The sequence below is a fragment of the Petromyzon marinus genome, chromosome 43 (genome assembly GCF_048934315.1).
Source record: "Petromyzon marinus isolate PM22_M1 ecotype Great Lakes invasive population chromosome 43, UKy_Petmar_22M1.pri1.0, whole genome shotgun sequence".
NCBI lineage: Eukaryota > Metazoa > Chordata > Hyperoartia > Petromyzontiformes > Petromyzontidae > Petromyzon > Petromyzon marinus.
The window spans coordinates 2,691,598-2,716,641 of record NC_133709.1 but is presented as its reverse complement, the minus strand read 5'-3'; the positions used below and the strand labels follow the sequence as shown (position 1 = coordinate 2,716,641).

At 44.4% G+C, this 25,044-nt stretch overlaps 2 protein-coding genes and 1 non-coding gene across 8 annotated transcripts in view; 1 reads left to right on the top strand and 2 right to left on the bottom strand.

Annotated features, from left to right (window-relative positions):
- Positions 1–6,478, bottom strand: part of LOC116951360 (uncharacterized) — a 163,617-nt gene extending 157,139 nt beyond the window's left edge. For 2 of the 5 annotated variants that reach the window (XM_076073697.1, XM_076073699.1), the window contains exon 1: positions 6,002–6,476. In XM_076073697.1, the coding sequence (XP_075929812.1) occupies positions 6,002–6,124 (123 nt within the window). In that variant the 5' untranslated portion in view covers positions 6,125–6,476. Of the gene's footprint in view, positions 1–6,001 lie in introns of all 5 variants that reach the window. The other 3 variants (XM_076073698.1, XM_076073700.1, XM_076073701.1) reach the window with 2 other exon arrangements.
- Positions 6,479–9,757: 3,279 nt separating this feature from the next.
- TRNAR-CCU (transfer RNA arginine (anticodon CCU)) lies at positions 9,758–9,830 on the top strand. Its single transcript has one exon. It is a non-coding gene; the product is annotated as a tRNA-Arg (tRNA).
- Positions 9,831–12,445: 2,615 nt separating this feature from the next.
- UBE2I (ubiquitin conjugating enzyme E2 I) lies at positions 12,446–23,863 on the bottom strand. 2 transcript variants are annotated; one of them, XM_032970309.2, is made up of 7 exons: positions 23,667–23,863; positions 20,084–20,168; positions 19,074–19,157; positions 18,409–18,481; positions 17,102–17,211; positions 16,544–16,623; positions 12,446–16,382 (listed from the first exon to the last, which is right to left on the bottom strand). In XM_032970309.2, exons 2-7 carry the CDS (start codon positions 20,147–20,149, stop codon positions 16,319–16,321), a joined length of 477 nt encoding a protein of 158 aa, XP_032826200.1. In that variant the 5' UTR covers positions 20,150–20,168; positions 23,667–23,863; the 3' UTR covers positions 12,446–16,318. The 2 variants fall into 2 exon arrangements, with proteins under 2 accessions (XP_032826200.1, XP_032826201.1); XM_032970310.2 differs by lacking the exon at positions 23,667–23,863 and adding an exon at positions 23,466–23,624.
- Between the last annotated feature and the right edge of the window lie 1,181 nt (positions 23,864–25,044).

Below are 25,044 nucleotides of genomic sequence, written 5' to 3'. Positions count from 1 at the left end.
CCGGCCGCCTTTGTCTCCCCCGTGGCGAGGTTTACACATCGCACCAGGTACTTATTTGAGGTTAAGTCGACCTGGGGAGGCCCAGGACCGGTTCAGATAATCGTTACCGGTATTGGCCGTAAGCGGGAATGGAACCCGGGTCTCCAGGTTGGTAACGCAGCACGCTAGCCACTACGCTACCACTCCCCACACACGCACACATACATACACACGCACACATACACACACATACACACGCACACATACATACATACACACGCACACACACATATATATATACACACTGACACTCTCTGGTGGAGAAACTAAACCCAGGAGCACCGTGTCGAGCACGTGAAGAAAATTCACCAATTAATATAATGCATTGAGCATTGGTTTAACTTTTGCAATGCTAATGAGAAAATGAATTTACACTCGCACATAGGACGTATATGGTTAATTGCTCGAAAGATTAAGAGTCGATCTAAGCTGCTATTCATGTTTAAAACACTGGCAGAGATAAGGTAATTACGGCAACCTGTTAAAGGTTTTTTTTGTAGTAGCTAAACAGGTACCGGTCCACTGACGATCACGATCCACCAGCAGTAGGTATAAACAGCACCTCAATTACCCAGCAGTTACAGCTCTAAATGCTTCGCGGCAATGTGAATATGTTAAAGACTGTCATTACCGGCAATCAAGAGTTGTATCCTAGTATCAGCTTTAAAGCACATTAGCAAAAAAATGGACTCTTAATGTAACTTGTCAGTTTGTGAGTAGGGGGCAAAGCTGCCAAGGCACTTACATCTTGACAGACAGCTTCATTTTTATCATAATGCCCCACAATTTCACCATATTTTACGTAGTCAAATTGATGCACGTCACATATTAAATGTATATCTTCCCTTTAAATACATAACAGCGTCGCCAATTCATTCGCAAGCATCAAAACAGAATTACGGAAATAGGCTGAGCTTATTTTTTTCTTTGTGTGTACAAAATGCTCAAGGCGCTACCAAATATCACTGCCAATGGGCACTATCTGCTGTAAAGTAAAAAGTCTCATCTAAATGCAAAATGAACCAATGCTTTCACATCCATATTAAGGTCGCCATAATTCAGTACGGTATTCAATTACTCCCACAGCCGTATCTCCCACCGCAGGTTCATGTTTGCTAATGGTCCCAAAAAAAAATAATTTGAATAGTGCCGAGTAGAAAATATTGGGGAAAAAACGCGATTAAAATGGGAGCAGGCAAAATAAATACCGTACGTAATTACGTAAGCCAGCAAGCTGACCACGTGGGCGGCTTTCACCCAAATTGACTAGGGGGGGAAGAGTTCAGACATTAACGAGAAAAATAAAAAGGCATTATTCAGTAAATGATGCATAAAAACATGTTTTTGGTGGCCATGTCCTAGCACTGCGAGACCACTACACTCGCCTGTATTGACAGAACCCACACTACGGTTATCTGCTTATATCGCCGGCAGCATATCAGCTGGATGGTGACATACGAGCCAAAAACAATGGCATTTTTTTCTCAGCATGATGTCAATTTCCCTTTACTATCGGGGCCCTAATATATTTGAGCCTAATATGCAAATCTACAACAGCTAGAGACGATGGATGTACAGTCCATCTTACTCACCCAATGCATTGTGTTTTTTTTTTTACATCGTATTAGTTCAGCAGTCCTTTCCTTACGGAGTAATTCTCTCATTATATATATTTTTTAAAAATCCCTTTGTTTTGGCGTCTAGCGATGCACTGCATGGGAATCGTGGTATAAATAATAGAACGATGATGACAAAAACACTCTCCAAATAACACGAGAATCCCAGAGTCAACCTTGAGGATCTATATCACGTTATGTAATGTCATGTACGTTTCAATCTGACCTACATGGATTGCTTAAGCCTCGTCTGTTGCCGCCCGGCAAAAAAAAAAAATGATCAAAACATTTTCCCTCTCCGCAAACGTGTTCAGATGTGAGAGCACAGCAGTGAACCAAGACACACCAAAATGTCTCCCCCTTTAGCCCTGCAGTTAAGACAGCGCCCTCTATTACAACGCTCAGAAGGAGGCTAAATGATTGGGAAGCAAACGGGACTGTGATGTTCGTCTGAATCCGGGGCTCTATGTACATCTATCCATCTACTCTCAGTCGTGGATCCTTTTCTGGAGGCTTTTCTTCAACACGATGTGGTGCAACTTCTCTCTGCGCCGCTTTCTCTGATCACGGCATAATTCCAATCATCACAACCGCAACATAACCAGGGGAAAAAGCGACAATGAAGACAATTCCCAGCCAAGAGTTGTTCTTAATCACATGTGCAGATTCCACTGACGGAATGGCGTCACTCCTGAAAATGCTGCCAAGTAGGCACAATGTAAGCAATTTTCTTGAAAATGGAAAAACAAAAACAGACAAATCATCCTAAATGTCAAGAGATGGTAAAAATCATTCATTGCATTCGCTATCAAATACCTCCCTGGCATCTAAAAATTCCTCCCTGGCATCCGCCACTCATGAGGAGTGCCAGCAAACTCCACCGGCTCTCAACACCACTCAGCAAGGGGCTCTTTCAAAGCATTTTGTGCCATCTCCCTGGCTAATGATGGAGTGGCAGCCCAGCAATGGAACGCGTGGGAGAGTACATCCACAGAGGCGATGTAGGGATGAAACCAGTTTGTGTGCAGATGCTAGGTTGATTATTACACTGCAGGACCCTGAGAAACGGCGAAGGCTAGGGGGGAGGTCTTCATCCAGCAATGGATTGAGCACGGGCTGATGCTGATGATGCTGATGTGCCACCTTACACTCAGCATTCGCTGCTCTGTTAAAGCTGTCGTGTCTCACTATCACACACACGTGCTTGTTGTCGGGCTCCTAATGTATCTCCTTGCGCTCTATTAGGAAGGCCCGAGGGTAAATTGTTTACCAATTTCCTTTGTTTAAATCGTTAGCCAGGGTGTGTGCGCCACTGGCTAACCCTGTAAATATGTATTTGATGTATACAACAGTAATAATTTGCAGTCCTTTGTGTATCCACTGCTGGCTTAAGTCCTCCCCACACTGCATGCGTCATGGGGGTTGTTTCACCATACTTCACCACGCTGGCCAGTGGGGGGTTGGTAAAGCAGGGAGGGGTGGAAGGAGGACCGGTTCAGATATTGCTCTTCACTGATGTTAGCCGTGATAAAGGAGTGTTAAAATATCTACCAAGAGAATACATTTGACGAGTTGGCTCTGGCTTTCCCATGGTGAAATGCAACCTTTGAGAAGAGTCTCTCTCACACGCACACAGTGGTAGCGCTTGGCAATAGCAAACAAAGCAAACACTTAAGAGCCCCAAACAGCTCAAGAGACCCCCGGATACATAAAAAAAAATTGGCCAAAACAAATATCAGCTGAAATGCAAACTCTAATTGACGTAGGTATTTACACATGAAAAACGATTATCCATCTCTCTCATCCCTATCTTGTCCATCGTTTCCCATCTTACTCCACCTTTGTCTCTTTAATTTCACTGCATCTCTGTCTCACCATGTATTTCTGTTTCATCATCATCCGACAGCTATCTTTTGTCGACATTTCTCTTATCTCACAACATTTCTGTCTCTTATCTATATCGCTTCTGTAACCTGACCTGAAGTTTAAACATCGATTTAGTAATTTCTGTTTGGGGCCCCCAATGTGCCAGCACCAAACAAAAGACAAAGATCCCCCGTATAGCCTTAACAGACTGTTGGGAAAAGTGCTGTTAGCGAGCACCTATGAAGGCCAAAACGGCACACGAAGGGGTGGGTGGCCAGCACCACGCCCAGCCGCCTTTGTCTCCTTAGTGACGATGTTTTTATACACCGCACCAGGTACTCATTTGACGCCGAGTCTACCTAGGGGAGGCCTAGGACCTGTTCAGATAAAAATCGTTACTGGTGTTGGTCGTGAGCGGGAATCGAACTCGGGTCGCCAGGTTCGTAACGCAGCGTAGCGCTAACCGCAACACGACCACTCCCCGCAACCACCGCTGCGCCCACACACACAAACACGCGCGTCTTCAAGACACTGACACCGCATTTAACTCTTGAAGACACGCGTGTTGTAAACATGTAGTATGCACGTGTTTGCATCGTTCATTCCATAAAATAATTGACTGGAAATAATTACAGAAATACATTAAACAAAGGCACAATTGAAATCCTACACTGTCGATGTGGCCATATGTCGTGGCATTTAATCTCGGGGTCGCGCACGATAAGCTCTGAGCTAGCATAACATTTTAAACGGACAGCTCAATACTCATCAGCACCACCACCACGGACACCCGTGTAAACCGGCTACACATCGCTGATGAGCGCTACGAACAAGAAAGCAAATAAAATATAAGCGCCGATGTTTATCTCGTGATGCCAGCATCATGTGTAAACACGCAGTGTTGTTTGGCCAGTTCTACCTTCAAAACAAAGCTTGTGACCTCTACGGTGTTAAAGTTATCTTAAAGTGTTGCGGGTGGCGCGGTGGTACAGTGGTCAGTGCTCTGCTTGGGGAACCAGGCGATTCGAGTTCGATTCCTGACCACGGCTAACATAAACTAAACGATTTGATATTTTACCAGGTAAGGCGCACTGAGCTACATAGCTATTTTTCACCAACAACCTGGTAACAATTGATAGCTCAACAAAGTGGCTTATCATGTGGAAATTGATAGCAGCAGCCAAAGACTCTAAACGCGTGTTGTTTTTAAATGTGGAGGAGGAAAAACCGGAGGCCCCCCCAAGGAAAAATCCACGCGACCAAGGGGAGAGAGACACGCAGACTCCAAATATACAGCAGGCGTCATTGTGGGGATCGAATCCACGACTTCCTACATACCAGGCGAAGGAGTCAGCATCTAGCAAGTGATGTCTGAACAGGGCCCTGTGTCTCCTATTCAACTAACCAGCATGGTGAGGTATGGTCAAACCCCACAGTGACTGACATGGCGTGGAGGAAAGGCCTTCATCCCATTAGCGGATTGAACATGTGAGAATCTATTTATTAATATTAACGTTTTTTAGCGTTGAATGGACGTGAATGTTGATCGGTGTTCGTTTTGTTGATCGCTGCTCATATTCTGCTGCTGTCAACGATTACGCAAGCGCCGTCACCATTAACAACAGCCTTGGACATCATCGCGAGACGTCGTCAGCTTTTTGGGCACAACCACAGTCGTAGGAAAGTGAAGCAAAGCTGTCATTAGCAAGCAATCTTGTCCTCCGTGTGTCTTGTGCGCGTCTACGATTGTAAATTAAACTATCCACGAGCTATTACACAACTTTAAGTATGGCAGATGTGTTCTTATTAAGTGTAAGTCGCCGTTATCTAGAACAATACACGCTGCAAAACTGAAGCGCCTAAATTTGACTTAACGTCAAATCATCACTATTATAGTCGCAATGTCACCTCTAATTACGATCACAATTATGTAAAAAAAACATTTTTTATAAGGATAATTACAATGACGGTGGCCATTCATCATTACAATGATAAAGATCAACACAATTACGATGACGACGTTGTTACAATCATAAGCACCACCATAATGATAACTTATTACAATGATCATCAACAGTATCATGACCATTGTAACGATTATGATTATTGCAATCATAACAATCGTGACGGTGATCATCACGAATGATGATGCAGATGACTGCGATCGCCGGGCGCTTTACAAACGCGGCCAATTTCTCTCCCTACACTACAGAATAAACAAATCGACGTTACAGCTCACCGGCCTTCGCCGTTGCGGCCTAGCGAGGCCGTACCCACAAAGATGCGTCCCTCGGGGCAGGACAACTAGCCGAGGCCGTTCTCTCCCGGGGCAACATCCCCGGGGCGCCGGGAATCGCCCATGACAGAACCCGAAACATCCACAACAGCATCAACAGAACCCATCAAGCTATGAGGCAGCAAGCCTCAAGTTCCCCGTCGCATCTCTCACCAGCAAGCGGCAGCGACACCCTCACACTCACCTGATTCAAATCCTCATCGCAGAGCAAATGCGATTCCCGTGGCTTGAAGCAGTTCTGGCATTTGGTTTTGTTGAAGATGTTCGCCTGGAACTTGCGGCACGGGTTATCCTTGGCGGCCAGCATGGTGCTGCGTATTGTATTTGTTCTTATTGCGTTGTTAAGTTATAGTATTTGCACATACATACATACAGACGCATACATACACACGTACATACACGCACGCACTCTCTCACACACACACACACACCCGACCGGACCGATTGTAGCTCAAATGACTGCCCGGTCGAGCGAGCTACTGCCTGGCCGGTGGACTGACTGATGAGTGAGCTAGTGACCGGAAGAGTGACTGGAAGAGTGACTTAGAAGAAGTGAGCGAGTGAATGAGCGGAGCGACTGAGCGCAACGACCACCTGGGACGAGCGCCTCCGAGTGACTGAGCGCTGCTGCCTGCGAGCCGCTTCACTCCCTCCGCGCGCACGACTACAACTGCTCCCTCACTCGGCGACGGAGACAACAATAAAATAGATCCCATTGTGCACCTTATTGTATTGCTTACAATACCGATTTGATTTATGCTATCTCCATACACATCTACGCAGTCTCACCACACGTTACCACCGGCCTTTTTTTTGTGACACAGACCGATGGCAAAGCATTATGTAATTTACACATTTTAGGCTGAGTGGAAAAAATAAATCAGAAAATGTATCTATACTGGAGGAATTCGATGAGCTATAAAGCTCTTTTCCACAGACGTCCAGTACAGTATCGAAAAGGAGCGCTGAGGCAGGTTTCTGATTGTGGAACAGGCTATGTGTGGGGAGACCTGGTCAGGGATCGAACCCAAACTAATGAAACTTGGAAGTCCGCTGTTTGTCCTCTGCCGCTCTCCAGCCTTTTGATTAAGCTTCAGCCAAAAGTCCCCTCTGACCTTTCCCTGAACCCAGATGAAGGATGCAACTCTCCTCCACTCTGTATTATTAATAACGTCAAATATTCATTCCTGCACGCGGCCTGTTCATGCAGTTTTGCACGCAGGAATTACAACTCCATGTACGGTATTTCCAAGACATTACGATCCAATAAAAGAATCATTTGAGTTTACACATTTTGACCAGTTCAGATATCACAAGGTTAAATGATAATGACCTATCTTAATTATATATAGGCCTAAAAGAGACCGTGCATCCTTATCTTGAGCCCCGCGTTGCACCCTCCTGTATTAAGTTATGCAGTTATTTCCTGCAGTTGATTTCCTTTGGTTGTTATAAACGCACAACGGATGTCATCAGAAAATCTGAGACTTTGAATATTTTCTCCACTCATCTTTGGGCCTCCCGTTTCTCAAATTAAATGTCCAGGTCACGGCTTTCGGTGTCGTTGCGAAGCACTTTGGCGAAAGCATCTCATCTTGTCTATCCCCCCTTAAAACGCGCGGTTAGTTAGTTACTTTCTTTCATCCAGCAGCTTGATAAAGGGATGTAACTTAATGTCGATTGTAGGCGTCCACCAGGGAGACGGAATAATTAGATCAGCTCGTGCGTAGGTGCAAGGATGATTCCCAGGAATCATGTAACATTGCACCAACGTTTGGGCAATGTTCCATGTTTACCGGGCCAACATTCAACGTTCGACCAAGGTTAGGCCAACGTTCTATATTCACTGGGCCAACACACGTTGCCCCAACGTTCCATGTTGACAGGGCAGGTGACATCGCAGCATTGTGAGAGATGGAGGCGGTTTGGGAAGGCGTTCATCCAGCAGTGGAGTGATCGTGGTTGATTGCGCGTGACATCAAAACTGCATTCGTATTGTGCAGTATGTTGAAGGAATCTTGAGTACCCGAAGAAAACCAATGCAGAGGGGAACATCCCTCATCCTCAAGACACACACATTCCATTCACACACGTAAAACATGCATCTTTTTAATATCGTATGGTAATACTGTTAAATATGTTTTTCCTTATCCTGTAGTTTGTGCATAGATTAATACAAAAACAAAGAGTACAAAAAAATGTAAGCTATTAATGAGTTAAACGAAGCACAAGTTCGTGATTTACAGCTTTGTATATAAATAGTAAAAATTATATTAGCTCGTTTGGGCATTTAATTGTATCTCTGCACTAGAGACTAGAATTGTTTTTTTTTAAGTCGTGAGATAGAGATTTCATAAGCGTGTTGTTGTGCAGCGCCTATTGGTTTACAACTTGGACACATTTCCGTCTTTTTATGGCTTGCTCTCATCACTTAGAGAAATTCCACAATTTATTTAGACAACGCGTGGGATTTCGATGATTGCAGAGGCGTGGCGTGGTTGACACGGGCCCTCCCGGTGTTGGCAGGGAATGTAAAATGTCCCTCTTCTTCATAACGGTGACCACCAGGATGAGCCCATCAGCTCAATACACGCGAGATAACCCGGTTTAATCACAATGTAATCCAGTGGTTCTTCAACTTCAATGCAGCCTTGAACCGCCTTTGGTTCACATGAGTTGTACTTACGTGCCCGTCCTCAATTTGCGCTTTAGATTAATAACCTTCTAAAAAATATATGTCCATGTCTCGCACCCCCAGAAGGGGCATCTCGCATCCCCAGGGTGGGCACGGTGCGTGCCACCCCAGGTGAAGAAGAAGCTGAAGGAACCACTGACTTAATGTGCGTGAATCTATGGGTCTACATGAGTCTGTGCCAGCCTATTCTTCTTCGTAAGGCTGACGTCGATGAAGGGGCCAACATCTGTAACGTTATTTACACTCCTGTGGTTGAGCCAGATTATTTTGTTGGTGGTTCAGAAGTTACAGCGCGCGGTGTTGCGGCTGTGAATCGCCTTGGCCGCGATGCCTCCTCCATCGCGTTTACGGTGTTGGTGAATCGGTGTCCGCATTGCCTCGTTTCTACGTCCACAAGGTTCTATTCTGGGCCTTGGCCACAGTCACCTCACGACTGAGTTTTTTTTGTTAAATTGTCCATTGTTATACATCATCAGAAACTATTAGCTGCCGCTGCTGCTAATGCCATGGATTGTGCGCAGTGGATGCGGGTTCGTCGATCGTGACCCCCGAGAAGCCCTGCCGGGTGAGAGCGATGCCCACGGCGATCTTCTTTGCCAGTCGGCGGCTGCTCCACGACGCGTTGGTTCTTGCGAGCGAACCTCTCTCTCTCTCTCTGTCCGTCCGTGTTACCTTTTCATTCTCCGGCAGCGGGGCTCCCGTGGTGCAATAGATGCAAGTGCGGGGGTTGGGGTGGGGTGGGGGGGGGGCTCGCTAGGGGGGCCCCCCACGATTATGCCGCTCGCCTCTTCGCTCAGCCCGGTGCCTGGACCGGCCTCGGGGCGGCAATTGTTACCGCCTGTACACTCGACGGCGACCGTCGCTACTGCTGCTGCTATTGTTTTCAAGGCATGTTGTTGTTGTTGTTCTTTTGTAATGTAGACAATATAAATTAAATTCTCGTTGCCTTTCTCTCTTTTTTGACGTGACGGGAACCGCTCAGGCAAAATCCGAGGCGAGCGAGCGCCCCCTCGTTGGCGCTTAAGGCTCCGGGCCCACGCTCCGGTCGCGGCATAAATGTTTAATCTTTTTTCCTTCTTCCAATCGACAAAAATATCTCGGATACGCGACTGTTCGATGGATAAAGTGATCGATATCGGTTTAAATTGGCTGCGGAGAGCATCATTCGATCAAACAAGGTCGACAAAGGGGGCGCCGGGCAGTAGCGCCTATATAAGAAAACCCGCGCTGTGGCGTTAACGTATAGCCCCAGTGGCCTAATGGATAAGGCACTGGCCTCCTAAGCCAGGGATTGTGGGTTCGAGTCCCATCTGGGGTGTGCAGATTTTAATTTTTATTAACGGCGCCTGTTGGTACTGCGCGCGTGAATTACACGTGGCGACGATGAGTCGAAAGTGCGCCTCGGATTATTTATTTCGTACGTGGAGAACTGCCGTAGGTTTTTTTTTTAACAGGCAGGCCGTGTACAAAACAATCTTATGATTTGCAAGCGTGCAGTGCTGCCCCCTAATGGCCGTGGTGGCCACGCTACGTTTGGGCAGTCGTGGGTTCATCAAAACGATTACCAATTTTTTTTTTTACACTCTACATAATGTATATATTACCCTCAATCAATGACACAAGCACGCCAAGAAAAAGATTATGGTCCCAAGAGGCTCAACTTGCCCCGGATTTCTTTGTGTAAATCATCTCACTTGATCTCACTAAATTTTAAAGACACAGTGGCGTCGTTGGCAAGAAGAGTAAGGACCTTTTGTATGACGGCGTCATGGTCCACAGTTGACAAATTACGGAACCCCAAAAATTACTCAGTTGGAAAACACATCGCAATTATCACCCCCCTACTGCGAAAAGTTGCCAGGAACTTCCTTGAAAAAGAGCCGTGAGACTCATTTTTTTATATATAAAAAAGTTTTCATATTCTTTGGTTCTTTCGGTAAAGTCATAAACAAGTTTAACAATAACTAAACACAACTATCTCTATATTTGTCTACACTTATTTCACACCATAGATACCTCTGCTCCAGATCTCTTCAGTTATCCTTTTTCTTAAATATATAAATTGAAAAAGGTCCTCGGGAAAATATTCTGTGGGCCTCCAATGGGCTGCTTAACGCCTCTACCCTTCAGAAAGTTAACACGCGACGTAAGGCACTTTGTAATATCATCAACCAGTCAATCCACTGCTGGATGAAGGCCTCCCCCAACTCGCAACCATCCCTCACGATCCTGCGATCCAACCATCCATCGAGTTGATATCAACCCTATACAATAATTTCATAAATATCATAAGCATGGACCCATCATTGGCATTTCATATTTGCGACATACATATTTTGTGTGTACGCTTGAACTCGTATCTATATCTTGTTCTGCTGTGCTTGGGGAACGTTAACAATTGCGATCTATTAAACGTAAATCACGACGCAGTTAGAATATTAACAAACTAACAAAAGACAACACAGCATCATTGACGTAACAGTCCCATCTATGAATGTGCGTGTATTAATATTGCATTTCAATACGTTGGGAGAAAAATTATTAGCGGGTACTAAAATGTACTGAAACTGTTGTTCCACTTTCCAATTCACACATAGATTATAAAGCATATGCAAGGTACTATAGAGTATTAAACGCCTTAAAAATAGACTGCACCTCAAAATGCAATTAGGAGCCGGCAAACACCGCAATTGAGCATTTAGCAGAAGCCCATTGAGGAAGCGAGTCTCAGACAGCAACCAACCAACAATCCACCGTTGGATGAACACCGCATTGGTCAAAGGAGTTGTTTGACCATACTTCACCACCTTGGCCAGTGCGGGCTGCTGACGAGACAGGGCGGGATTGCACCCAAGACCGGTTCAGATGGCACTCGACACTGATGGTAGGGAATTGAACTCAGGTGGCCGGTTCGTAGTTCGGCGAGTGCGCGAATAACGCTACCGCCCCACACCGCACGAAAAGATGAATTTAACAGTACTGTACAGTATTGGAGTGTTTTGCCGATTCTTACATGGCGTGCGGTATGTGGGAATTAACTTGTGCCACTTTGTACTTCAACAAATGTTTGCACCCAGGCTAAACTTCTCACCGAATAATTGTATTTAACAGCTCGCTGTTAAGACTGGAGTCGATGGCACGCGACTTAGTAACCGCAGCCACAGCGCGAAGTATACTGGATGTGGTTTGCCAGGTACATACATTTTTTTTTTATACCAGGTCGCAGCACTGGGAAAATGCGGCTGAAATGAATCCACGGTGGCACAAGTGTGCATCTAAAACATGCTAGGCCTTGTCGAAGGCATATGAATGGGCTTTCACCTGATTTAAGTGAAGGATTTCCTATAACATATGGAATCAACTAGTACGTTACTTCAAAATACGCAAAACTTGTTTACGTTGAGTTTTCCGCTGATTGGCGTTAACAGGATTAATACTCTACTTGTGCAACAGGGCCTAATCGAATGGTTGAAGGTGCTTGGCACCCAACACTAGAATTATTCCAAACACAACTCTAATTACTTGACGTTATACAGGCTAGGTAGTTGTTGCTTTGTCCGAATGACGACTATTGCCCTAATGGGGCCTTGCAGACGCAGCTCCACTTGTTACCCTACTTGCACACTCAAAGGTGCAGCGCTGCAGTGTTATGCTCACGCCACTGCTGGCAGAAGTGCCTCCACGAGAGGAAGCCACCCAGAGCCCGTTCATGGGATGGGAATTCTGGCTGAATCTTGTTCACTAAACCCTGTACAAATGTAACTCGGAATCACTTACACGTAGCTGGTGGCATTCATATCAGCTATAAGGCAACAATTACCCAAACTGATTGAATCGTGGGGTGATTGCACCGTCTTGGTTGGAGAACCAGAGGTTGCCACCAATCATAAATCACATAACATTAGATTAAAACAGCATATATGCTCCTGCATATCAAACTAGTCAGCTTTAATGTGGTTTAGAACATAAGAAATGGTGGTACACGAGTCGATCTCCTAAATATATATTAAAACGTGTTGTTATTTGGTCAATATTCATCCACAACACATTTCCAATCGGTTACATTATCAAATATAAAAATGTATAAGGGTGTGTTTACAACGTTCAAATTCATCTTTAAAAATGTTGGACAAAATGTATGATCACAAATAGTTTTTTCGTCTCGGATTGTTCCAAAAGTATGACGTCACAGGGAATGTTCACTTCATCATGTCCATGCTTTTGACAGTGTCAGGTGGCATCGAGTGACATCACTTTTGTTAGCACACGTGACATTACACAGATTTAGCCGAAAAAACCGAACAGAAAATTATCGTTAAAAATACATTTTATAATCCCGACACTCATCCCGAATACAATACTAGCATAGACAAAAGCTGTGGTTACAATAATTAAAACGCAGGCAAAAAGACAACCGATATTTAGCACTATCCACCCCCCGTAGAAGAAGATCGCAGGTGCGTTTATTCAAAGAGTTTATTCGGCAAAGTAACACGTTCAGAGGTTAAGATGTGCACAGCCTGTTATAAAGCACCACGTACGAATCGAGACCTGCACGCTCAGCTCACACGTCGGGTTCCCCTGTACAAACGATATTCTTCCAAAAACTGCGACGTCAGAATTTAACCTACGGCAAACTCGTACTGGAGACTAAATCACGTGGGCGAAAAAACGTCACCGTATAATCATACATATTACAAAGCGGCAAAATTTAAGTAAAAATTAACTGTTGGCGAATTTAAGTTTACGCTTCGAATTCACGGTGGATATTTTAACACATTTCGCTTCGGTTAACTCGGGGGGGGGGGGGTCGGAAACTCGCGGGTCCGGAGCCACATGCAGCTCTTTAAGGAACTGCTTTATACTGGTAGGAACGAAGTTGTAAACTGAGTGTACCAGCCTGCAATAGATTAATGTGTCCGTCCGTCCGTTCGTCCGTCCCCTTTCAATACTTTAACGAAGTGAAATCTCGTGCTGTTGGGCTGTAAAAATAAAATTGCGCAAAATTCCAATGTTCCTACCAGCCCACCCTGCAGGGACCTGTTTACGTTAAGGACCACCGTCTCGTATTCACGTGCATTGCGTCTCTTGGAATAGATATTTTTTTGCACCGAACTCGAAAAGAATGGTCTTATTTTGATTCTTGACCCGAGTTAACTAATGGTCATTTGCCATCTGTATCACACATCACCCAAGTTGTAGACAATGTTTATTAATTCAATTCATCACTGCTCTGCGTTAAAAATAAGGGGTTCAGAAAGTGTTTCACTTGTCCCATAATTGCGGGGCATTTCATATTTTTGTCCAAATAAAATATCACAAAATTTACATTCAAGGAAAATATTACCTCCAAATTGAAAGGATAACATTAACTGTGTTGGTATTGCTGCCGTGTCAGGCGTTATACCTATTACAAACATTAAATACGTGCAGTGTTTAATTTTAACCTCAGTGAAACAGGTTTACATATATAATTACAATTAAATCAGATCACGGTGAAATATAGTAAAATGCATATTCAAACAAATGTCCCCTTCAGATTCCCTTTAAGTGGGCTTCAACTGCTATCATTGCATATTGCCTGTGTTGGTACCTCAGAAAAATAAGCATATTCATCATTCCCATGATCCCCTTCCTGCTAGAATTAATCAGATATTTTTCCAAATTGGAAAAAGAAACCCATTCACAAATGACAATAACAAAATCATGCACATGTTTACGGCCAGCAACACCAACTTTTTTCATTTTGTCCAGAATGGAGGCATCGTTTTATGGTGCAACAAAAGGTACTAAAATAAATTGCGCGATAACGATTGAGTGCCACTCAGCAGAAAACTAATTTACCAAGAGCACACTAAGAGCACTATTCCTTGACTTTCCAGTAATTTGCAGTGAAAATACCTATTTAATTTCAGTCACCAGACAAGGCAAAAAAAAGCGTTTGTTCGTTGCAAGTATTTATCTTATTGTTATCTTGTAGATGCATATATCACCTGTATCCTAGTTTGTCCAGCATATACTCGAAGCGTCGCTCATACTGTAAAGTTAAGCTAAAGCACATCATGATAGCAATGCCATGTTCATGTTGTAACGTCAATGCAATGCTCGACTAACTTTAGAGCGTTTGTTTTCCTCTCTCTTAGCAAAGCTTTAAATTTATTCGTGTTGGATAACCCGGCAGACAAAGCTGATATACATGTCTACGGAAACCATTCGCGGTTGGTTTGCATCTTCCTTAAACAAGCCATGTCAGGGGCTGTTACCGTATTTAATAGCAAATTAATATTTTACAGCAGGAACAAAAATAAATGGCACTTTTCCCTGCTGACACAGGGTGCTCCTGCTGTGGAGTTCAGAAATTTCTGCAGATCTGAGACGGCCCCACTGAAGCGTATCAAAAAGCACAAAGTTAAAATCCCACACAACCTTTCCTCATATAGAGATACGTTCTCCAACTATACATCGGTGTACATAATTCAGGTCTGTTTATCCGATGGCCCTTAACCCGAATTAATGGAAAAACACGACATTAAGTAAACAATTCAAGATAGTTTCTGCATTTTTTCCGGCAGATGCCATCCACAAATGTACAACGAGTTGATATTTTTTATACTGTTTACCTGTACACAATAACCAGAAAACACAGGCATGGCTTAACAGAACAAGATGCACACCCATGCCTACTGGGTCTGTTCAGTCAAGGTAGTGACACAAAGGGACCAACTTTTAACATTAAATTCAAGAGCATGTTTAAGCACCCACAAATGTCATTTACTTAGTAGTGTCACCTTGACAATGCAACATTTGGCCGTTCTCCAGAGAACAAGAAAGCTTTTTGGAACATTGTTACCTTTACTGTCCACCCAACTCTGACCATCATTGTTAAAAAGGGAATATATTTAAATGAGTAATAAGAGTCTTTGCAACTTGCAGCAGATATCTTACCAACAGAGAATAGAGGGATCCTTTAATTTTGGGCTTTTCTAAAAAGCAGTGGTTCACGTGTTAATTTAAACCGACAGGCAACTTAAAAAAGTAAAACGCAGATCTTTCAGCTGAACTGCACTCCAAGTGAACTACAAGTGCCAGACCGGATTTTCCAGATTGCACATGACTGGTTGCTCGAAATGTTTTTGCCACCAAGGTTAGCAATTGTATTCAATTTCAGCTTTACATTGGCACCTCTGAAAAACGCCGGCTTGAACACACAATCAATAGATGTGGTTCAGATGTATTTATTGCCAGGGGATAAATTCACGATATACTTCAAATGGAACATCCGCAACGGAAAACACCACCTGAAAATACACCCAATGAAATTTACAATTTAAATGTGCCGCAGGTACCCATTCTTCTTGCTCAGAACAAAAATAAATCCAAACAGACCTAACAAAAATTAAACAAGAACATAGCCTAGATACACTGCTTATAGCCTGCTTCACTTTTATAAAGCTTCAAGCATAACGCTTTACAACTCAAAAGGAAGCAGTTAACCCACTACTGCTTTAAAGATGAAGACATTATCTAGAGCGCTAACCTACGTCGACCGACCGTCTTCCTTAAGGTAAACACGCCCCCTTTACTTCTGCGCGGCGCTGATGAGACAAGTCTGTAATGTGCCGGAGTCTCTTCGAGATTTGCCGGTTTTTTTGTTGTTGACAAAACTGCTTAAAGGGACCAAATAAAATGCATAGCGAATGCAGGTGAAATCGATCGCCAAGGCACAAGCTCGTCGGCTTGTTTCTTTCTCGCTTTCCAAACGGAGACGACGTTCTTCTTGCCCGGCGTGGTGCAACGTGGGCCTTTTTACGACGGGGCAAACCTCTTTGCTTGCGCACGGACTCGCTTCTCGTACTCCACCCTGTTTTGACTGGCGAAGAGTACATCAAAAAACCGCCATCAGTGCACAGAAACGTAGCACCTGATGATTACGTCGTATCGGTGAGCCTTGAAACGGCGAACGACTCGTAAGTGCGGAGGGATTAAGACAAGGAATCACATCATCAAGGTGTGGTCATCAGGTGCGGTTACCAGTAAATGGTGTATGCCTCTGCTTGGGCTGGATCCTGGATGTTGGGCTCATTGAGGAGTTCCTGGATTCCTAACAGGATCTGGCAGGAACATGCACATGTCAGATGAGAAACCTCAATAAGCACCAACAAGTCAAATGGAATGGAGTATTTTTTTTTGGACCAGTTATGAGCATTATATGGCCTCGCAACAGCCTCATGGTTGGAAGACATAAGCAGTTTCCAACACAGCATTGCATATACACAGACTGCTTTTATTCAATCCTCAAAAAACACGACTTCAACAGCTTTTTAATACGTAAAATGTAAGGTTGCAATTCTATACGGTCATTGCTTATATTAATTGGCAGTGTGCCAAACAGACTTTCTTTAGAAGTGTTTGGTTGAAGAATGGTGTGAACCTGTTGTGGTGGAAAACTTAGGCCATGGCCTGTCTAAAAAGCTGCGTCAGCTTTCCCCCCCCCCCCCCCCCTCTCTGATGTGTACACATGGGCTTCACTTGCAGCCCAATTTCATCCAAGTGTTATAAAACAACTAAGCTGCGGAGAGAACGCACTACCTGCTTGATGGTGATGGCCGGCCTCCAGTCCTTGTCTTCTTCCAGGATGGAGAGGCACACGGTACCCGATGGGTACACGTTGGGGTGGAAAAGAGGCGGCTCGAATTTGCCTGCAAAGACAATAACCACACAGCGAGCAGCACAAATACACTCATCTATGTACGTAGATTGAAAACTCTTTTTCGACTGAAAACTAATTTCTTTGTAACTACTTTTTTGCGTTTGGTTTGTTGTCCTTCCCGCGGACACCTCCGATTAGCACAGCTGGCTACGTATGGTGTGAAACAAGTTCAACATACATACATGTAAGCGCCTGGGATAGAAAACAAAAACACAAGAAAAATGGGCAGTCATTATCCGAGGTTGTGATTTGTTTAACAGTTGATTCTTTTTTTTTTTAAGCTGTGATTGCATTGTAATGCCTGTAATAGCTGCATGAGTCACATCAACTAAGTGTGTACAACATGCAGGAATAAAATACTCGATTCTCACAAGCAAGATTCAACACATATCCATGAGCTCAAGAATCGATGCATCATTACAGGCCTACTTTGCTTCAACAAAGCTGAGGGCAGTGGAACATTCCTTAACGGTAGCACTTGACCATTGTAATGGCATGCATATTGAGACCTTAACGATAATCATGGGTAAGATATACGAGTGGATGTTTACACTGCATATAACATTTACCCCGTGTGGTGTACTGAATGTCCTACGACATGCCATACATCTGTTTACATAGGGGGAAATGGGGCACTAATTAAATTACTATACATATGCACCCTAAGGAGTGACCCAAGCCAAGACACTTGGCAAGGCACAATGGCAACGGTAAATAGAATTGTGACAAAAATACGTTGTGGGTGCAAAAACGTAGGATCGATAACGCTTCCACTAATGACACTCGGAATGCACTCGCCCACGCCAACCTTAAAAAATATATTCTATCGGTGCCTCAGAAGACAGGTCGGTAGTTTTTTTCTGTTGTTGTAAAACACCATACAAAATGAATGCCTTTCTTCTAAGAAAACGCAGGTTGCGGCGGTGACCATCAACCACTTACCACACATACTGCACCTAATGTGCACCCACTTACAAATCCTCTGTCAAGCAAGCTTTTTTTATTTCAATAATGCGAAATTAAACAGTTTCAACACAGGCTCTTCAACTCTATTGACCTGCTCGGTTTGTTTCTTTAAAGGAAGACAAGAGCTAAAAAGCAGCTTCGAGCACGTGAATAGATTCCCAAGCCGAGGCACCGAATCACAAAAGGCCAGTGGACAAGACATGCAACGGCGGGCGCTCACATTTGGGAGGCGAGGAAGGGTAGTCGTCTTTGAAGAGCATTCGCAGTTTGTACAGTCCGCCTTCCCAAGGGGTCTGCAGAGTGGAAACACATTAAAACAAACATTCCAAGCAGAGCTTTCACCCTCGAAATATCGGCCTGAGAAAGGACGTGGGAAACGCGCGGAGGAATCGCGATAATAAACGCTCTGCGGTGCCGAGAGGCAGGCAGGCCACGTTCTTGCAGGGATCTTGGCAAGAGCCCTCGCACCGCATGTGCAACAATTACCATGCAGAGGACGAGCAAAAATCAAATGGCCTACCCCCCCCCATTCAGGGTAGGTTCTCTGGGACATGTAGCGTTAACATGTGTTGCGCTGGCTGCGCTCGCAAAGTGCTCAATCCGAGACGATACGGTGTAAATTGTGCGCCGTTGGAAGTTAAGTGCGTCGCAACGTGTGTGTGTGTGTGTGTCTAAGTGAAAAAGGATTGTTGTGTTTTGGCGTGATTTAAAGTTCGCCTAAAAAAGCAATCAAATATTAAACACTCTGCTGCTTCAGGCTGAGGCCCAAAGTACTTTAAGGCAGCAGTGGTGACAGTTCCAGTTGATGAGCTGGGAGAAACTAACTGCAGGTGGTGTGTGGTGAATGGCTTGTCTGGCAGACTGTAGGAGGGAAAATGCACTCACAGCTTTCTTCCCAGGGATAGCACACTCCCAGTTCATGAGGTTAAGTGTCCCATCAGGGTTTTTTGTAGGAACCGCGACAAAACCCTGTCAAAAAGAAAATAAACAGACGCGATGTTCAAATTAATTGGGAAAGTACTCAATTCTTCAACCAAGTATATTACATGCTTACATTATGTGCATAGTGGAATGTAATGCATAATTGGTTTGCAATACACTCTCGATTAATGTATGGGCAAAATATAACCTCTGCACCTTTGAAAATCCCAGGTTGTTTAAACAGACTGCTATTAGTTTGGGAGTAATGATGTGATATTTTTGTTTCCGTTAAGCCACTTATCCTTAACATATGACCTCAATTACGCATGTCTGCATGTCGCATCTGCTCTGCTAACGCAAGTTAAAATTTGATTGAATAAATGAGGTGCCAGACGCTCCGGGCTACATTTGAAACGAAGCGATCATGCACATCAAATGTACCAAAATTGTAATATAACATTAACACAGGCATGTAAAACAGACAAAATGTGTCTTTATTTCAAAATGCATAATTACAAAAGTGGATTAAATATTTTTTTAATGAAATAATAAATCAGACAGCTTGTCTGAGCAAATTACAGCACTGGGAATCTTCAACAATGATGCATAAAAACCACCTGGGGTCCAACGCACAAGTAATTTAGTACTCAACTCCATTTAATCGTGGCAAACATCTTTAAATAATGTGTAGGCTCACTAATACATTTAAACTGTTAACTTTTTCCCATGCAAAAGGAAACTCCAACACATTCGACTTGTAAATTGCTTTCCATGCAAGTACTCCACCATATCAAAATTCTGATCAACCCAAAAAGTGGCTTCTGCAAATGCAAAATAAATACCATAACAGAAAAGACAAACTATTATAACTGTGATGAAAATTCGTCCTTTGAGGCTGTTAAATTTACAAATAAAAATTAGGAAAGTGTTGCACACAGCGCACCACGTTAAAATATAAAAACAAAATTACTTACGTACGGATGGTCTTTTCTCCACGCTTTACGTTCCTGGGCCAATCTGCTCAATGCTATTCCAGACATTGTTTTACGAATGTCAGAACTGTGAATGTAGAAGGGGGTTTCATTAACATGCGTTTTTTGCATACAAAAAAATCAGCATTCCTATTTCTCTAAATAACAAACCATGGATGTATGAAAAAGCTCAAGATGTTAGGGATGGGGCTGGCTCCACTCTGTGCCAGCCAGTTAAACAATCGTTGCCAGCAGCACACCCTTGATTGCATTGATAAATCAGGAGCGGTTACATGACCCACCAGTAGGATAGCACGTTCCCCACTTGTTGCAGAGGGTTTTCAGGTTGCATCTGGCAGGTTACCCTGGTTATTGCCATAGGTTGGTTTCAAATCATGCAATATGCGTGCCTGTCTACCTCACGGTGGGTGTCAAAGATCCTGGAAATGTTATTTTAAAACAATAGGTCTTCATCCGTGAATTTTTTTTTTTACTCAATTGGGATTACGCAAAGCAACATCGATCCCTCCTGGGAAACTGCTGCAGGCTGTCTGTGAAACATAGTGCCTTTGTGATAGCCTCGTATGCTATACGAATTATGGGAATCCCAAATGTACTCATTATTACGATTAAATAATAGTTTACAATGGGAGTGGACTTAATCTCTCTCGTGATCACCTGTTAATGCAAAATAAAAATGCTTCGTATGTCGGCATATGAAGGAGTAAGCTTCTGTCACACTCGGAAAATATATGGCAACATTGTAGTGTTCGGAAATCATCTATTAATACTGTCATAATAATAATTTAAGCTGTCAATCCACTGCTGGATAGAAGACTTCCCACGGTGTGTCGGTCATGGGGGTTGTTTGGCCATAATTCACCACACTGTTCAGGTATCACTTGCCATTAATATTGGCCATATCCAGGAATCAAACCCCAGGTGGCCAAGTTTGGAGTAGTGCTCTCCCTAGACATGCAGTGATGGCTTGTAAACATGGTTCAACTTTATAGTAAAAGTTCCAGGAATTTACAACAATGCAGCTGTTCAGACCTAGAACAGCACTAACAATAATACACGCATTTGATACTCAAGGCAAGTGTATCATTATAAAATGCATAAAAAAAACATCAGGGACAAACCCGAGGCGAATAATCACCACATGCCAAAAGGTTTCAACCAAGGAGTATTAGATTATAGTTGTCAACCATAAGCGACAAACATGCATTGCTATTGATTGGTCGCTAATTACCTCATGTTCTGTTAAAAATTCGGTCACAGTCCCTACGATCACTGTTACATTGCATTTATGGCTTTAGTTTGGTGATTTCGAAAACGTTTTTTGGTTTGACCATGTTTTTGCTTATTGTAGTACGGAGTTAGACTGATGGTCTTAATCTTAGTTGTCTTGTGGTTGTTGTTGTTTGACTTGCATCCCACTGGGATTTTTGCAGTGTTGGTGTACGGTGCTATTTCAGGAATATTTTGATGTTTTTTTTCCTGGATTTTGTTTGCAGTCACATAATCACTTTAAGATGTTTTCTGTTCATGTTTTTGTTTGTTGCGGTTGCACCCGATTCAAGAGCCGAATGGCTCACAGGGTTATACCAAATAAATGGAACTATAAATGGAAATGGAACTGGTACGCATCTTTTGCCACCATCTATGTTGGTGGGAAGCTCATGGTAAAAACACCAAAAAATAATAGTACTCAACGTGCACACGTGTGGAGATTGTCATGTATGTTAATGTAAACAAAAAAATACTTCGGTACAAATGCCATAAACACCAAAAAGATGTGCACACTTTGCACTTTCCAGCTAAACAAACACTGGCTTAAGCATGTAACGAAACATAACGTTAGCTGTGCATGTCAGACAGCCTGTCAAACAGCCGTCAGCTGATGTAAAGAAAGCGGTGCTTGACATTTCTAAGACACATTTAGAGGGTGGATTTACTGCAGCTGGATAATCTCTTGTAAAATTATCAGAAATCACTCATGGTAAACTTCACATGGAGGAACATTTCCGATTCGACCGCACACTTCACCTGAGCATTTAATATTGCAAGTGGCATATGCACAAAACGCAAGTGATTGTGGTAACGTGCTACCCCCCACCCCCATTTAATATCCCAACACCGAATAGTTTATCATTTGTGAGTAAACAATCCCCTCCCCTAAGTTATCTATTCATCAATAAACCACTTGAGGGTTGTATGCTGTAATTATTTTTAACACGGGTTGTACATGAACGTTTTTGTCAATTGAGTTAGTTGAATTACATCAGTTTATTTTCCTTCATCTACAAAATAAGCCCAGAACAATGTATTGATGTAAATCGATTGGTTCCAGCACTTGTGAAGGAGGCTACAGCTGCTAAGGTATTTGACACTTAAAGGAAGACAGTTTTTAAGTGGTGCACTTAAGCAGTCGTTTCTAGAGATATAATTTATAGGATTTCTTGGGAGAACGTGGGATGACTTAGTGTTGAGATGTCTCAGAAGATTACGGGATTTTGAGAGTAGAACATCTTTGCAGATGGTATTTCTTTGGAGTAGGCACCTCAGATGGGATCTCTTTGGATATGGGCTATCTTGGTGATGCAATGTCTGAGATATTTTTGGGGTTATGTAATGGGATTTATTAGTTGGGACTTCTAAGGAAGAATCAAATATTTTTTTGGTGATTTAATGTCACAAGAAAGGATGGGATTTCTTGGGATATGAAAATGCTAGGGAGATGGTATTTCTTGGGATAGGATATCTAAAGAAGCAATATGACTTCAAGTGGATGTGATCTCTGAGGAGGGGATCTGATTTCCCGGTTGAGATTTGGCTTAGAAGAAATATTTCTTAGGATGTGATGGCGATTCTCGGGGATGAGACGGTCTAAGGAATGGGATTTCTAAGAAAAAAGAGATACTTCTTCGCAGGGGGGTATATTTTCTCTGATGGGAACGGTGTATCTAGATGTTGGACTGGTGTTATAATTGATCTGGTTATATCCATTATCTCTGGGTGTTCACGGTCAACGCGAGCGGCCGTGATGGAGGGCCGAAGACAACACGTGTTGCCGGCTGTGCACAACTGAAACCATCACAACCGCCGCCGCCGCCTATTACAGCCACAACACACACACACACAACAACCCAGCTCGTGTGGCCACAACCTCAATTACGCACCGTTTAAAGCAATCGAGCCCAACACGGCAGCGGCAACCCGGTACCGCTCAGCACGTGCCAACAATCGACAGCGATCTGCAAGCTCGCACGGGGCCTAGTCAAGGCACGGGCTCGACTCGGGACCACGGCTACGGCCGCCGCTTTTAGCGCGACATGGAACTAAAACACACACACACACACGCGCGCCACGGCCCAAAACTTACTCGACACGTTACTTCCACAACACGACGACGACGACGAGGGCCACCCCTGAGACGATAACAACTTTCCAGATCCGAGCGAGCGATTGTCGCGGCGTTTCAGGCGACGCCGCCTCTTAAGGCCTCGGGAGCTTCCCCCCCCGCTCCGCGCGTCGCCAGAGGCACCGAGGCCGCGGATAGCGGCGAGGCGCCAACCGCACTCACCGGGCTCGCGACGGCAGGATAGCAGGATGAAGCGGTTACAATCGCCGTGGTGGTGGTGGCGGCGATGGCATTCGCTTTGATTAAATTATTTCGTTTAAAAAAAAGAGAGTGGTGGGGGTGGGAAAAGCGCGCGGGATCCCGCCCTGAGGAAGATGGCGGCGTCGCGAGACGGCCCGGGCCCCACCTCGCGATCCTCGACCCCTGACCTATGACCCCCACCCCCACCACCCCCACCCCCACCACCCCCACCACCACCACCCCCACCACCACCACCCCCACCACCACCACCCCCACCACCACCACCCCCACCACCACCACCACCACCCCCACCACCCCCACCACCACCCCCACCACCACCACGCCCACCACCACCACTCCCACCACCACCACCACCCCCACCACCACCACCCCCACCCTCACCACCACCCCCACCCCCACCACCACCCCCACCACCACCACCACCCCCACCACCACCACGGCCACCACCACCACCACTCCCACCACCACCACCACTCCCACCACCACCACCACCCCCACCACCACCCCCACCACCACCACCACCACCACCCCCACCACCACCACCACCCCCACCACCACCACCACCCCCACCACCACCCCCACCACCACCCCCACCACCACCCCCCCTACCCCACCACCACCCCACCACCACCCCTACCCCACCACCACCCCCATCCCTCATTTAATCGTAACTCATTCGTTATCACTCATTCATTCAATCATTCCTCTTACTCAAACCTCTGTGCTTTTATTCGCTCATAGCTTATCTCATTGACTCCCACCACCCCCCCACCCGCTCATTCAATCGTAACTCATTCCTTTTCACTCATTCAATCAATCCTCTCGCTGGAACCTCTCAAAATCTTTCATTCGCTCATCGATTCCCTCATTGACTCATCACCCCCCTCTCTCTCTCATTCCATCGCAGCTCAACTCGATCGCGTAATTACTGGCGAAACGTCGTACACGCAGATTGTAAATGTTGTGACTTGGCTCTCGAACACACAGCGGTGTTGCTGTACTAGTGACGAATTGGCCACGTTCTGTTGATGTGACAAACCTTACTAATTGGCTGTGTCGGGTGGTGGCGGGTTTAACGACACATTTAGATATTTACGCGATCTAACCCAAAAAAAAACTATTATGGATGATATTGGTCACGAAAGCCTCCTGCGTGTTAAAACTCACACAAGGGAAAGTGGACCAAAGAAGTAGTTTTCTTGCACGTCTACTGACTACGAACTTTTGATCATGTGGTTTTGTATTAGGTTTGAGAACAGGTTTTCCCCCTTTTTTCTGGCAACAAAACAGCTGTGTTGAGATGTTAAAACACCAAACTGAAACCTTTTACAAGGAATCA

What these genes read in the sequence shown, in the direction of transcription:
- UBE2I (XM_032970309.2), bottom strand. Translation starts at nt 20,149, where the DNA reads ATGTCTGGAATAGCATTGAGCAGATTGGCCCAGGAACGTAAAGCGTGG. An exon ending in CGGCCATCACCATCAAGCAG is followed by an intron (nt 16,624 to 17,101) that starts GTAGTGCGTTCT and finishes TGTTCCTGCCAG; the next exon opens with ATCCTGTTAGGAATCCAGGA. An exon ending in GAGGCATACACCATTTACTG is followed by an intron (nt 16,383 to 16,543) that starts GTAACCGCACCT and finishes ACTCTTCGCCAG; the next exon opens with TCAAAACAGGGTGGAGTACG.